We start from the raw sequence: 14,952 nt of genomic DNA, 5'->3' as shown, positions 1-14,952 counted from the left end.
CTATGAGCAAGACCAAACAATTATGTACATGAACATCAAGGAAGAACAGCCAGAACACATACACTAAATAATACAATTATGTACAAGAACTCCAACATAAAAATATGTAATTTGCCACAAAAAAAAACAAACAAACAAACAAAAAAACCCCATGAAACGGAATGGAGGAAGGAAGAGGAGGATAAACCCCAACATTTAAAAAAACCTTATTAGAAAAAAAGTTACAAAAAAACATTCAAGGTGAGGCATTAAACGATTGCACTACACTAATACAAAGAATCTGACTTGAAAAATTGGTGCACTGATGTAGTTCATAGTGCACTAGCTTCAAAGAAAAATGCTGCTTTCACTAAATGCAGCTTAGGGTTTTCTCCCACCCCCCACATAATTGTTTTAACAGAAAGCCTATTAACACTACAATGATTGTTTTAATGCTACATGTTTACAGCAAAGACAAAAACTAATAGCAGCAGTTTCACATGGCACATACTTTTCCACAGGCTTGGGGTCCCATGGTTTTTGCAATGCCTACAAAGTGCTCCCAGTTGAATATACAAATAAAATTCACAATAAAAGTTTACCTGACTTCAGGTATATTGAGTGTGGGTGGCCTTAAGCCAGTTTCCTCCAAACTTCTTCCCTCTGTGACAGAGACACTCTACTTTACAATGAAGCACCTCACCCCCCATTTTAATTTTTACAGGTTGTTAGAAAAATACCTTTTATTACAATGCTGTAACACTAAAAAGCAGCAGACCACCATAGTGGTTAACCCTGGGACGGTGTAACATCTAACAGTGTAACTGAATAGCCTATGGATTAACACTAAGGTCCTCAAATAGACCAGATAGAGTCCACTACCTCAATATTTTAATACAGCCATCAGCTGTATTTTGCAGTTAAAAAAACTAGAAGCTATTTCTGTAAAATAAGACACTGATTGAAGACTGGACAAGAAGCCAGAACTTGAACCCTTCCTTCAGCTCCTGAAAAAAAAACTCAGTCCAGGAAGATTTTGTGGCCTTTCTTCAACAGTTCTTTAGGAATTGATTAGTTCAGTATATAGTAAGACTAACTGAGCGATTCATTTTTTTCCCAATGAGTCGAGATGTTCTGTTCTGGGATGTAGATCTAGTTTTCATTCGATCAGTGAATAACGCTCTCTCTTCTGCTGCAGCTTTTGCCATTTGTGCCTTCTTCAGTTCTCTGCAAAAGATAAAAATCAATCAGGATTTTCTATCCAGTATAGCGAGTAGGACTATATCTAAACATAAGTATGTTAGGAGAATCAAAGTTATTTTTGTTTGTTTTTTTGTACTTCAGTTACAACCTATATATATTTGTGGTTATCATCTAGAGAGCAGTTGTTAGAAGGAGGGGTACTCATCACAAACCCTTTTCAGAGAGTGTACTAAGTGTAGAGATTTAGTGTTCAGTCACTGCTGAGACCTCTGCAGAAAATTCCAGTAACAGAAAGTACAAGCACCCACAAGGAAGGCTATCAAATGGTGAATTAGCCCAAGGAAGCCAATATTATCTTCCCTTCTTGGTGCCTTCTCAACACGTACAACTTTGACTACACTGCAAGACCAAGCCGATAAAGAAAAAATAAAAAAAAGTTGCCATGCTGGACAAAACGAAAAGCCTCCTGGGTCTAGAATCCCATCTCAAGAAATGCCTGCTTTGGAGGAACTTAAACAAAAACTCTGCTATTAAGTAGCTACAGAGTAACCCAAATACAGGGTGAGAGTCCAGTATCTCAGCTTACTCTAGAAGGGAGAAATCTTCCTTCTTCGTAAAGATGTTTGTGTGTGAAATTCTTACTAAAAAACTGGGTGCTGTCACTTTCCATAAGAAATGCTCTATCCGTTTTTAAACCTTACTAAGCTCTCCGTCTCAGACTCAACAATATAAAGCAAAAGAATTCCACAGACTATATGTGCATTATGATAGGCATTTGGTTTTAAATATGCTATTTTTCAGTTTAATCAAATGTCCCTTTGATCTTGCAAAGCACAAGAAAGTTAGTAGTAATGCCTCATCTATGCTATTGTGTATTACTTTATCTGCCTCCTCCACGAAGCAAAGTCTCAACCTTTGTAACAACCATGTTAAATGGCCTTGGCTCTTTCACTTAGGTTATCCTTAACCATAGAATCTCTCTCCCTTGTTAGGCACCTAATAAATTTCTCTTATATCCTGTTTTTTTAAATGGACCCAGAGTTCTGCACAAGCCTTTGTTCCATTTACTGTTTAGTTTTGTTGCATCCTCTTTTTCAGAGACCTGAAAAAGGGTACAGCAATAGCTGAAAGCTTGTCTACGTCCTTCCCAGCTCTACAGATGTTGCAATAAAATAGGTTGTAAAAAACTCATTTTAACCCCTAGAGCATATCAAGTGGCAGTTCTGCAATGGGCAACCACTCCAGCTCCTGGTGTATACACCTCATGTCCCATGCCACAGTGGCAGCTCCATAGATGTGGCGTGGGGTATACAGCAGCAGTGGCAGCATGTCCAGCATGGGGCAGCAACAGCAGGCAAAAGGTCCTGGAGGGCAAGGGCTGATATAGCTCTTGTTACTTGCCCTCCTGCTGTGGAGGGTCATATCCACCCAGGCCCAAGATGCTGCAGCAGGCTACTCCCCTTGGTCAAATCACCAGCTTCCACTGGGCTGCAAGTGGCTTAGAAGGATCCAATGAACATGTCCAGCTAGCGCAGGGGTGAGCAAAATGCAGCCCAGGGGCCGGATGTGGCCCTCCAGGCCATTCTATCTGGCCTGCGGAGCTCCTAAGTATTAATTTGCTAAATCTTTTATCTGCCGCTGGCTGCCCAACATGTGGCCCTCGATGGCTTGCCAACTCAGTAAGTGGCCCTCCACCCAAAATAATTGCCCGCCCCTGAGCTAGCAGGGGTAGGTTTGACATCTCTACAATAAAAAAAGTTCCACACACAAAAATCCTTGCCTCTCAATCTTTAATCTTTTGAGTAGATTTCATATGCCCCTGATCATTCCTTTCAGCCATCTCTGAATTTCTTCTATTTTTGCTATGTCCTCTCTCAGGTGGAGTGAACAGGACCTCCTTTAAAAATTAAAAAAGTTCAACAACACAAAAGTTATGGTCTTGATGAACAAATTACTATGTAAAAATCTATTGCCTGGTGGCTAGATTATGCAATGATGATCCTTCATGACTTTATTTGGGTTTTTTGGTATTTTGTTGTTTTGAGTATACTAGAAAAGAGCATCCCACTGATTTATGACCTAATTTTAAACACTATTCTCCATCTCATTCCTTCCACACACAGACTATTTGCTTCTTTCACTGTAACATTTGCCAATACTTACTCTTTCTCCACAATATTAACCAATATAAAAAGTCATCCACAAATTACTGCATTCTATTTCTCACCCTCTTTTCCAGGTTAACATTTTGCACTTGTAAAAGAGTTAGTCTTTTATACCTAACTCTGCATTTTGTATCTTACACAGATCTGATCCACAACTATTTACCACATTAATATTTTAGTTTCTTCAAACAGCTTCTTGGGAGGATTTCAAACACTTGAAAAGCCAAAAAAATGGATGTCAGAGATGGTTATTCTATTCTAGACCTATTCAAAGAACTCCAAAATAAACAAAAGTGTTGCTTCAGACATCTATCTTCCAATACAAAATGTCCTAAGGAAATATATTAAAATTTACCGGGGATAGACGAGTTCTTGCATGCAGCTGAAGGACCAGCTATACAAGTGCATTTAAGACAGCCAACAACCAATCACAGGCTCCATGGTAAAACTTATATTATCTATTATTTTGCCACGGCCATGTTAACATTGAGATAGTCTTTATTTTTAATACACCAAGGAAATTGCACCATAAAAATAACTGACTCTAGTAAAGCTACTCTCCCCCCAGTTTCCATGCAACACAATATGCTTTCTGTATGTGAACCAGTGGAATGGTCTTAATCCTCAGTCTGTCCTTCAATAAAAGCTTGCACAGGCTGCCAGACCTGGTCCATTCTGCAGTAAACAGTGTTCACCTAAAGAAAAGTACAAAAGATAACCATGCAAGATGGCAAGCCTGCCTGCACTTCTGCAGATCACAGCAGAGGCTAGACATGAAATCGAAGAGGGAGTCTCAGAGCTCAGCTAGATGGAATGCATGGAAATTAACTAAGAAAAATCTTCAACTAAGACAAACACCAACACACACTTAAAATTTCTGGTCACCATGCATCAAATCTATAAAGCTAAGAGATTCAAATGCTGGAAAACACCATAAAATCCTTGGCCTACTGCTAATTTTGAAAGACAGATCTAACACGTAAAAAAGATATGACTTCAAAAAGGGAATCTGAAGCTGAAAATTATTCAAAGCACTTCTCTTATTTTTGGCCTTAACATCTGTGCTCCTATTCTTTTAAGCCTCTGGAAAGGAATGAAAGTTTCTTTACAACATGCTTTTCTCTCTCTCATTTGCTGGGGCATTCAGTGAAAACAGCCACATCCCCACCTGACAAAGACACAATACTTACTTATATCCAATAAGCAATATTTTTTAGTCACTTACTTTTGCAAGAGTGAATTTTTAAACTTCTCAGCATTCAGTTCTATCCGCAGCTGCTCTGCACTCTTTTTGGCAGCAGACAGCAGAACAGAATGTTTGACTAGAGCCACTGCCGAAGGTCTTTTTTCTGGATCTGGACTAATCATTACCTTCAAAGAAACAGTTGCATTTAAAATCCAGTATCAAATACAGCAAGAAAATAAAAGGTACCATTTGCATAAACAAGTCTTACTTTCAGCAATTCCAAGAATTCTTGAGAAAGAACTTGTGGTATTTTCGGCAGTTTTCCCTGTCGAATTTCATGCCACCGGTCTCCGTTTGTTGGAAGTGGTTCAGCACCAGCAGCACACACAACAGTTAGAGCAAGAGCGAAAATATCAGCTTTTGGCAAGTGAGCGTAGTTCTGCAAAGAAAGAAGATTTAGCCTTCTTTAAAAAAAAGGCACCAAAACAAACAACTCTAAGGTGCAATTAAACTACTCGGCACTATAAGTCTCTCCAGGTGCATCTACACATGTACTTTATTACAAAGCTGACTAATTAGCTCTGCAGTAAAGTTACCATCTACATGTGCACCTATATTGGGGTGCAGTAAATTAATTAACTCTGCCGTAGGACAGTACTGTCCAGGACAAGTACTATCCTACAGCAAATTAGCTATGTGCACCAGAACAGTGACACGGGCTAGCTGGGGCACAAGGGCACTAGTGTGGGGGCTGCTTGCCAGCTAGCCCTGCACTGAACCACTCTTGTACCACAGCCAGCCCCTCCACAGCACACAGCTTGGGTAGAACAGCCCTGGGCTGGCAGGCTGACTGCATCCCCTAGGCCTCATGCCACCTAGTGCTGCTCTGCCATGGCTCAACATGTTGTGGTCCCAGGCACACGTGTAAAAATTGTAGCTGGGAGCAATCAACTCCAGTGCGAACTGCACCCGAGTTTATTGCTACATGCTAAATTGCATGTGTAAGTTCACCCTCCAAGTACATTACCCCTTCAACATTATTCTTGTTCCAGATACAAATCTGATTGGAAAAAATTATAATTTTACAAAGTGAGGTAGTTCACAAAATTGTTATTATAAAAGCAAGGATGTACAGACTTAACATGTTTAGCTGCAGTTAGCAAGACAGCGTTGTTACCTCTTGTAAGACTTCATTCGCAAGAAAACGACTATCACCTTCCTCCACCTGTGGACTAGATATTCTAGTTACATGACCAAGGTCACCTACAAGAAATAGTAAAGAGAAATTAACTTTTCAGAGAACAAAAGAGTGAGATGTGCCATCAGCCACACACACATAATATTTTCCTCACCTATTTTAAAAATAATTCTGTCAGACGAGCAGTCGTCGTCATCACCTTCTTCTGATGTCATACTTGGAACTGATGTCCTAGATATAAAAATATTACCTTAAAGGGAAAAGAAGAAGTTTTTAGAATAAAAATAAAGATCTATAGTTTTACCTCATTTGCATTCAAAGTGATATTTATTACCAAAGTAGACTCAGTTATATACACAGTCCCTGGAATAAGACAGGAGTGAAACCACCCCAGGGGACAGAAGCCAAAATTTTAGGCAAGTCAACAAACTCCACTCCAGAAAAAGTGACCTAAGATGAACCCAACAAGAATACAGTTATGCCAGCCAATTTTACAATGATATCTTTTCCACTACCATTCAGGCTTTCAAAGAATCTACAGTTAAGGTGTGGCTGGCTTCTTACTTTATGCAACAGACCAAAAGAAACAGTCAATAGAACTTCAGAGTGAAACAGTTATATACTTACTAGGCTTTATATCCATGTGTACTAGAGACATTGAATGAATATATTTTAAGCCACGAGCTACCTGAAGTAGAAGATCTTTCAGCTCTGGTTCAGTAAAGTAGCGCATATTTCTATAGTTTTCACTTATAGCATCAGCTAAACTGCCACCTAAAAACAAAGTCAAATGAATCAGCTCCTTATTTTCATAGCCATTTCATATAAAACGATTAAGGTTTTACAGCAGACTCCCAAAAACTAGTGGGCCACAGACCACCAAGGGCTTGCAACTGACCTATAGATAGGTCAATCTTCATGCGATATCCATCTCTTTCCCCTTATTTAAGAAGGTGTTAATGCAACAACAGTACTTTCCTGCATAAGCATCAGGCCAAGTGGGCTCCATGCCTCCACATGTGGCTTCCCACTGGAGTGCTGGAAGCAGCATGTGAGGGCATGGAACTGGCACACCCGGCAGCGCACAACACGTACCCACCCACAAACCCCATAAACCCCGCAGGCAGGAGCTCTCCTCCCCATTTACCCAACTGTCCAGTCACATGGCTCTGTGCTTCCACATCATGGAGTCATGGAGGTAGAGACACGGAGCCCACCGTGGTTAAATTATACAAAATTACTTAAGTATGCATGGTCATGCCTTGTATGGGCAAAATTGCACAGATGCATAATTGCACAATTCCCCAGAGTGTAAATTTTTAACCTCTCCCAAAAGACCTCCACAGTACAGTGGCCGGAAGTGAATAAAGTTTCACTGATAAAAGTTTTCACACTAGTTCAGCTCAGACTTGGATTTGATTTTTTTTTTTTTTTTTTTTTTTAAAGGGAGCTTCTACTGACTGTAGTATGTTAATATGTTTAAGAACGCATAAAGTTCTTAAAAAAACAAAACAAAACAAAAAACCCATACACACAATTTAAAAGTACCTTAATTTCCATTTTCTTAACTATAAAACAAAGCAAGTACTTTTCCTTTGTTCTTAAAGTGTCTGTAGGCCTAGTGGTAAAACCAACCTACATTTTAAAAATTATATATGCTTGCTTCCTTAAGAAAGATACTAAAATTTAAAGAAAAAGCTTTTCCCCTTGATTTAAGTCCAGAAAAATTTACTTTACTAGCTAGGGCAGGGGTAGGCAAAATACAGCCTGCAGGCTGGATTCAGCCAACCAGCTGAATGGATCTGCCCCGCAGGTGGGCACCTACCACCGCCTTCCCACTCCCCTCCATATATACCTTCCCCAACCACACACATCCCACACATTATACAAGAGTAAAATTTTTATTTTGAGCTGTTAAGCAATTGCCTCTGTATACACCAGGCTAAACACACAAATCAGAACAAAAGTTTTTGGAAACAAAAATAAAGTGTGTTATAGTAGCGGTTTGATTTTTAGTATGATTTGTTTTTTTTTCCCCCAGTTCCAAGATGGCACACCCCCAGGAGTACTTCCTGGGCAAAGAAAGGGACTTCTGGTGGCAAAAGGTCAGAGGTTGGGGCAGGACTTCTGGTCCCAAGATGGTGACCAGGGAGTGGAAGACTTGCCAAGGGGTAGAGCTACCCTTTTGGCCCTCCCCCCAAAAAAACTCATTAAGCAACCCTCCAACTGAAATAATTGCCCGCCCCCGAGTTAGGGAGTGTGCAACAGCCACTGGGCTCAGGCTTACATTTTGCAAAATAAATCTTTTTGCTTTGCACAACTAACTTGCTATACCTTCCTTCTACAACCCACACAACTCTCTTTCACATTTGATGACCATGGACAATAATCAACCACTGCCATCCCCTACAAGCTTATCCCTGGGAGAGTATGGGTATTTCCATCTACCTTCCAAATCCGGCAGGCAACTTCTGAAGACCAGGGATTCAAAACAAGTTAATAACAAGTTTTGCTTACCATTACAATACTCATTCTGTATAAGCATGTGATCATCTTCTGCCCATGCAGAGTAGTATCTCACTACATGAGAATGCTGTCCCAAAACTGCATGTGCATAAACCTCTCTTAAAGCATTTTGCCTGTTATACACAAAAAAGAAGTGAATATTTAGCAGTGTCCTGAAATTAAATTTAGTCCAATTATTAGAAGTTGTTACCTATAATCTCTTATTATTGTTCGCATGCCTTTAAGGTAGTAGCCATGCTAATCGGCAAGTGGCTTGAAAAACTAATATGCAAGACTCAAACACTAGCTTTATCATCAAGAAATTCTGCACCAGTGAAAGGGAATGCTTACCTCACTACTACAGTATATCCAGATATATGAGGTTATCAAAAATCCTGAATTCTCAAAAATCCAGCACTTTTTAAGAACACACTAGACTGAGGAGTAGCAGCAACTGGTCCCGGAGCAGCGCAGAGGGAAGCTTGCACAAAGCGGCTGGCGGCGCCCTCTCCCCCCCCAGGCTGCTGCCGCCATCTACCACCGTGCGCCGCCGCTCCACATGCAGCCGCTGCTTCAGAACCAGCTGTTGCCCCCCCCGCCCCGCTCAACCACCGGCCACCGCTCATTTAAAAAAATCTGGAATTTTCATATTTCTGGCAGGTGCTCATTCCTGAGCATCCTGGACTTACGAGGTTACTGTATAACCTCAAGGCTAGAGTCTTTTAGTCAAATGTAGAGCCTTCAACAAAATGTAGTAGTGTGATGCCTTAAATTGCCTTCATACAGACATCAATGTGATGGAGAATTTAACTTTAAAATTTGTTTACACTGTAAAATAAAATTAAATGCTTGGGTACTGGTAGCATCCAAGTTTTTGTTGTAAACTAAAATGGCACTTCCTCACTAACAGCAAGGTAAAAATGCTCAAAGTGCCTGCAAAAAGTCATAGTACTTTGAAAACACCATTATTAGCATCTAGCCTTTAAAAATTGCAACCAAAATGTATTCATTAATTTTTTTCTGAAACAAAGCCTCTTTTTTAACCCAAATGGTAAATTTTAGAAGAAAGAAATGAAGCATGTAGAGGCTACATAAAAATAATTATGTTCTGATGCTCACATGCACTACTGTAAGTTTACTTTTCAATAATCAATCCTGTGAACTTGTGCACAAACAGCAAAAAGGGAAACCACCTCTTCAACTACCGTATTTTATAGCATATAGGACAACAAACAGCATAAGTCAACCCCATGTTTCTGCACAAAAAAAGAGAGGTAGAATTTTTGTAGATCCATTGTACAAATCAACCCCACCTCTGTGGGGGGACTGGAAGCCCAGGTGGGCTCATGGGAGAGGTGACGTGCTAGCGGGCTCCTAGGAAGTTGCATTGGGTCCCGTGAGCTCAGGCAGCACCTGACCCACCTGGCCAGCCCCAGAGGGCACCACTGCTGAGAAAGGGACCCCCTCCCCCTCTGCAGCAGCTCAGGGGCTGCCTGGCACACCAGCCCCTTCCTTGGTGGCACTAGTTGTCCTGCTGACTTCAGGAGCCCTCTTTAAAAGACACAAGGGTAAGGGTAAGGGGGGATGATCCTTCCCATTGAGGAGCCTCTCCACCTTCAAAACTCAACTTATACACCATAAAATATGGTAGTTTGTACAATCATTCATGTTACACATAGCATATTTGGTTGAACATTTTACATTCTTACAATGCTTTGTTTTCAAAAGATCAATGTGCTTTACAGACATCAAGTTGAACTAAAAACTTCCTTGATTAACAAGCAAGCATTATCCCCATTTTACAGGTTGAGTAACTTGCTCAAAAGGATACCTATGGCAGACATGGGACTAAAGCTGATGCATCTTGTCCCAGATTGTGACATACAGCATGAGACCTAATCTTTAAGCATAGTGAAAACAAAGTAATTTCTATTTTAAAATGCTAGTTCTAAAACAAGAAAATATTTTTGGGTCTATGCTCATTTTGAATGTGTGCACACAGATGTCATGTAGGAGTTAAAAGGCATAAAGAACTACCAAAATAGTTGGCAGTAACATTTTCTTGAAATAAAACACTCACTCATCAACTGAGCCAGCCAACGGCTTCTTGGACCGTTTTATAGCGTAGATACAGCCATCCAGCCTTTTTACACATTTAAACACAGAACCAAATTCTCCAGACCCAATCTTCTCCAGCTCATGAAATTCTGTTGCATACCGTGACTTCATATTACTTTCAGTAATTGTGATTCTCTGCAATGATTAAAAAGGAAAGATTCAGAAGTGCAGATATACACATTACCCAACTAAATGCAAATGTAGTAAAAAGTGTTTTACCTTAGCAGGCCTGATAGTTTCATCCTCAAGCTCACAATCACTTGCTTCCATGTCCTCCCCACAAGAGCTGAAAATATTATTTTAAATATAAAAGTACATTCATTATTGAGCCTCTTAAACTGTTTCTTTCAACAACTGGAGTAAGACAAGCAGAAGCCAAGTTTACTACATAAAGCCATTAAAAGAAAGATACTTTGCCCTACTGAATGTTTCCAGCAGAGGGCAACAAAAGTTGTGAAGGGGCTGGGGGACATGACTTATGAGCAGGAATTCAGGTTTTCCCATTTCCCAGAGGAAAAAAAAGGAGTAAACCACGGATTTCCCCTTTTACTAGAGTAAAAGGTAGATTTCTCATTTTAGCAGAGAAACCCATGGATTTTGTAGTTTTGCAGTGAGCCCTCTGCAGGCTGGCAGTTCCAGCCTGCAGGGCTGTTCCAGCCTGCAGGGGGCTTGGAGGGAGCAGGAACAGGGCAGTCAGGCAAGGGGCACCAAGTACATGCACATGGCCCTAGGCAGCCTGCACAGCAGCTCCTGCAGGTGGGGGGGAGACAGCGCCCATAGGAAGGGAGTTGGGCAGGGCTAGGGCTGCTGCCCTGCTGGGCAACGTGCGCAGCCTCAGAACCTGGGCAGGGAGCAGGACAAGGCTGTAGGTGGCTTGTTTGGGGGCAGGACTGGCTCCCCACCCTAATACGCACTCCCAGTGGGCAGGGAGAGACTCATGCCCCCCAGGTTTGTGTGGGGAGTGGGGCGAGCGTGTGCTGTGGGCTCATGCTCCCTGCCCTCCATAGTGCAGCAGGGCCACACAAGAAAGCTGCTTGTCCCTGTGAGCTCCACGCTGCCCTGGCAACACTTCCGCTGTGCCCCTCACTGCTGCCTGCGTGTGCAAGGCATGTGTCGTCAGTCCTTGCCTGCCCCCCCAGGAGTGTGTGCTGCAGCCAGGAGCCAGCCCAACCCCTGCCCCAAGCAGGCAGTTGGGGGAGGGGAGATGGACGGACAACAATGACACAGGACATGACATAGGCTCCTTCTCCTAGAGCAGCCACCTTCTGTCAGGGGCAGGGGGCTGTGGACCTGGGTCCCTGGCCCCATAGCTCTGGCAGCTGGGGACCCCCTCCAGCAAGGCAGGGGGGAGGGGGCGGCTTTAATTTTAATTACAGATTTTGCAACTTAAGCCAGAGAATTTGCAATTTTTTTAGATCAGGAAAAATGAGGATCCCTGCTTATGAGGAAAGACTGAGGGAACTGGGCTTATTTAGTCTAGAGAAGAGGAGGAGACTTAATAGCAGTCTTCAACTACCTGAAGGGGGGTTCAAAAGAAGATGGTGCTAGACTTTTCTCAGTGGTGGCAGGTAAGAGAACAAGGAGCAACAGTCAAGTTGCAGCAGGGGAAGTTTAAGTTAGATATTAGGAAGAATTTTCTCACTAGGAAGGTAGTAAAACACTGGAACAGGTTACCCAGAGGCAGTGGAATCTCCATCCTTGGAGGTGTTTAAGACCTGGCTAGACAAAGCTTTGGCTGGAATGATCTAGTTGGGGCTGGTCCTGCTTTGAGCAGGGGGTTGAACTAGATGACCTCCTGCGGTCCCTTCCAACCTTAACTTTCTATGGTTCTATGATTCTAAATTAAGATAAAATGTAACTGCTTCTGATCCAAGGACTGGTACACAGAGGAACAGCAGCAGCTTTGGCACATCACATGGTGCTGGCTGCTGATGAACTGCCAGTGGCCCTTCCCTCAATAAAATGTGGTACCCAGGACTGTTGCCCCAGTAATCCGTTGTCCCCCCTGCCCCCAGTTACATTACTGCTGGTACATGCCCACTGTAGCACAGACCAACTCATAACACATATTTCTGGCAGTTACTCACCTTCAAACTGGCTAGCATTATTAAGAAAACGTAGCTTCTGAATGCATTTAACATTTTGCAAATGACAACTTTTACAACAAAAAAATTAAAACAATCTTAAGTAACAGAAGGGATTTGAGCAACTCACTCATTCCAGTATGTTCTTTTTCTTCTGCGACTTTGTCCGTCTGAAGTGTGAAGGAACAGAGAGTCAGGAGTGAAAGGATTAATGTTCACATGAGGCGTCTGTCTGATATCAGGATCATGTTTTTCTGATTTCCCAACGTTCATGAAGAGAGATCCAACACGGAGCTTAACTGAGCTAGAGCCCATTCCTTGAGCTTTGGAGAGCAAACTCTTAAAAAGTAGAGAGACACAAAACTCATCAGTATTGTATATCCTTTTGATCCGAGCACACTCCACTATTTTTCCCAGGAAGCTACTATACAAGTGCTGCTTTATTAAAGACAAATTCGTTTTTTTTGTTTTGTTTTGTTTTTTTGAGAGCGAGCCCAGTGTAGAACTACGTATGAAACTGTAGGTTTATTCTTGATATAGAAAGTGCTAAAAGGAATGTGGGAAGAAGCAGGAATTAGATTCCCAAAACCTTCAGTACTTGTCACTACCAATTGGAAACTTCAAAATTAGGACTCAGATCTCTATATAATGTACTTGCACAGAACTATTCAAAGTCTTGATGATAGGACAGCAATTCATGTCCATGACACACTAAAGCCCCACAGGGACTGACAGAACATTCCCTCACTTATCTCACCTGCTTTGCCCAAGATCTGCTGGTGGTTGCAGAGCACAAGGTAAGGGTGGAACCCCAATTTGCTTCAAGTATTTCACTGGCTAGAGAACTTGGCTAACCCCATGGTCAGGTCTGCCTTCTGCTTAATTCAGAGCAGGAATTTTAATCCAGGTTTTCCACATCCCAGGAAAATGCCCTAACTGCTGGCCTATAGTGTATTCCAGGGTGGTCTTATTTCACTGTCTGTTGGATGCAATTAGGGTTAAGTCTGCTCCAGTTATATAAAATATGCACACAAACTGGTTCTGCTTCGCAACAACAGACCAAGACACTCCAGAATGTGTAACTCAGCAGTTGCAGCACTACTCAAGAGATTAGACACCAGTTCAAATTAATGCTCCAAATCAGGCAGAAGGACCTCAACTTAAAATGCCCTGTGCCCCTGGAGAGTGCCCTAGTTTTAGCCTACTGGATAAAGGGCCAAGAACACCACCTCCTCCTGGTTTTAAGTTGCAAAAAAGAGACAACTGACCTGGCTCAAGTATCTAGCTTGAGAAGGTTCATTTTTGTGAACACTGAGCAGAGAGATGCACCCAATTTAAACTAAAGGAGGTACATAAGCTGTCTTGAAGAACAGGCCTTAAACCATACCTTACCCATCAGTATTTTTAATAGATAGCTTCTGCAATTCCTGCTCAGTCTACTGGTTTTTGAGGATCCTATTCTTAGGTAATACTCCCTTCCTCTGCCCCAAATGGGTTCTGGCATCTAACCTGGGGTTAGAAATTCCACTGGGTAGCAGGATGCCTGAAAGTTATCAGCAGAGATCCGGGTTTTCTGTTTCCCATGGAAAAGTGGAGCAAATTGCAGATTTCCCCCTTTACCAAAGTAAAACGCAGATTTTGCTCTTTTGCAAAGAGCTCTCTGCAGGCTGGCAGAGTTCCAACCTGCAGGGGGCTAGTGGGAGTGGGTGCCATTTACATGTATACGCACATGACCAGCAGGCAGTCTGGACAGCAGCTCGCACAGGTAAGTGTGGGGTGGGGGAGGGGATGGAGGCCCACCATAGGGAGGGAGGGAACTGGGCAGTGCCTGGGGCTTGGGGCTGCAACATGCAGCCACAGGGCCCTGGCAGGGAGCAGGACTTAGCCATGGGTGGCTGGTCAGGGGGGGTGGGGGCAGCGGACAGCATGCATGTGGCTGGCTCCCCACTGATGCTCGCAAGGGGAAGGAACTGTGCCCCCCAGATCTGTGCACAGGGTGGGGGTGGGTGCACATTGCCTGCTCCCCACCCCGCTGCCATCCCCAGGGGGCTCCACAGCCTAGTGGGTGTAACCAGGAGCTGCAGCACAGAGCAAGGCTGTGCAGGAAGCTGCTCGCCGCTGAGAACTCCATGCTGCCCTCGCAATGCATCTCCTGCCTGTGCAGCAGCAGTGGGGGTGGCAGCGCAGAGTTGTGCTCCTCACTCAGGGGTTGTCTCACCAGTGCAGTGCAGAGCTTGCAGTGGTAAGCAGCTTTCCTGCATGGCCCCACTCTGCCCTGCAGTGCCAGGTCACACCTGCCGTGCTGCAAGTGCCCTAGGGGAGGGCAGCAGGGTGGGAGCGTAAGCCCACAGCATACCCCCACCCTGTATACAGATCTGAGGGCACCGGTCCCCCGCCCCCCTCCTCCACTTGAGCCCTCAGCAGGCAATGGGGAGGGGGGACAGGCCAGGCTATGCTCTGCTGCAGCAACCACTGCCTCCTGCAGGAGGCTGCAGCCCTGGGGCCCCGGGCCCA

General features: G+C 43.2%; 1 protein-coding gene across 2 annotated transcripts; it reads right to left on the bottom strand.

The window, feature by feature from the left end:
- Positions 1-214: 214 nt before the first annotated feature.
- On the bottom strand, positions 215-12,774 carry WEE1 (WEE1 G2 checkpoint kinase). 2 transcript variants are annotated; one of them, XM_025196656.1, is made up of 11 exons: positions 12,569-12,774; positions 10,574-10,640; positions 10,317-10,489; positions 8,249-8,370; positions 6,359-6,505; positions 5,886-5,981; positions 5,711-5,796; positions 4,802-4,972; positions 4,573-4,718; positions 2,963-3,079; positions 1,096-1,206 (listed from the first exon to the last, which is right to left on the bottom strand). In XM_025196656.1, exons 1-10 carry the CDS (start codon positions 12,751-12,753, stop codon positions 2,992-2,994), a joined length of 1,281 nt encoding a protein of 426 aa, XP_025052441.1. In that variant the 5' UTR covers positions 12,754-12,774; the 3' UTR covers positions 1,096-1,206; positions 2,963-2,991. The 2 variants fall into 2 exon arrangements, with proteins under 2 accessions (XP_006017735.1, XP_025052441.1); XM_006017673.3 differs by lacking the exon at positions 2,963-3,079 and having other exon boundaries at positions 215-1,206.
- Between the last annotated feature and the right edge of the window lie 2,178 nt (positions 12,775-14,952).

This window comes from Alligator sinensis, unplaced genomic scaffold (assembly GCF_000455745.1).
Source record: "Alligator sinensis unplaced genomic scaffold, ASM45574v1 scaffold755_2, whole genome shotgun sequence".
Lineage (NCBI taxonomy): Eukaryota > Metazoa > Chordata > Crocodylia > Alligatoridae > Alligator > Alligator sinensis.
Note: the sequence above shows the minus strand (reverse complement) of the source record. Positions and strands in the feature narration are given on the sequence as shown.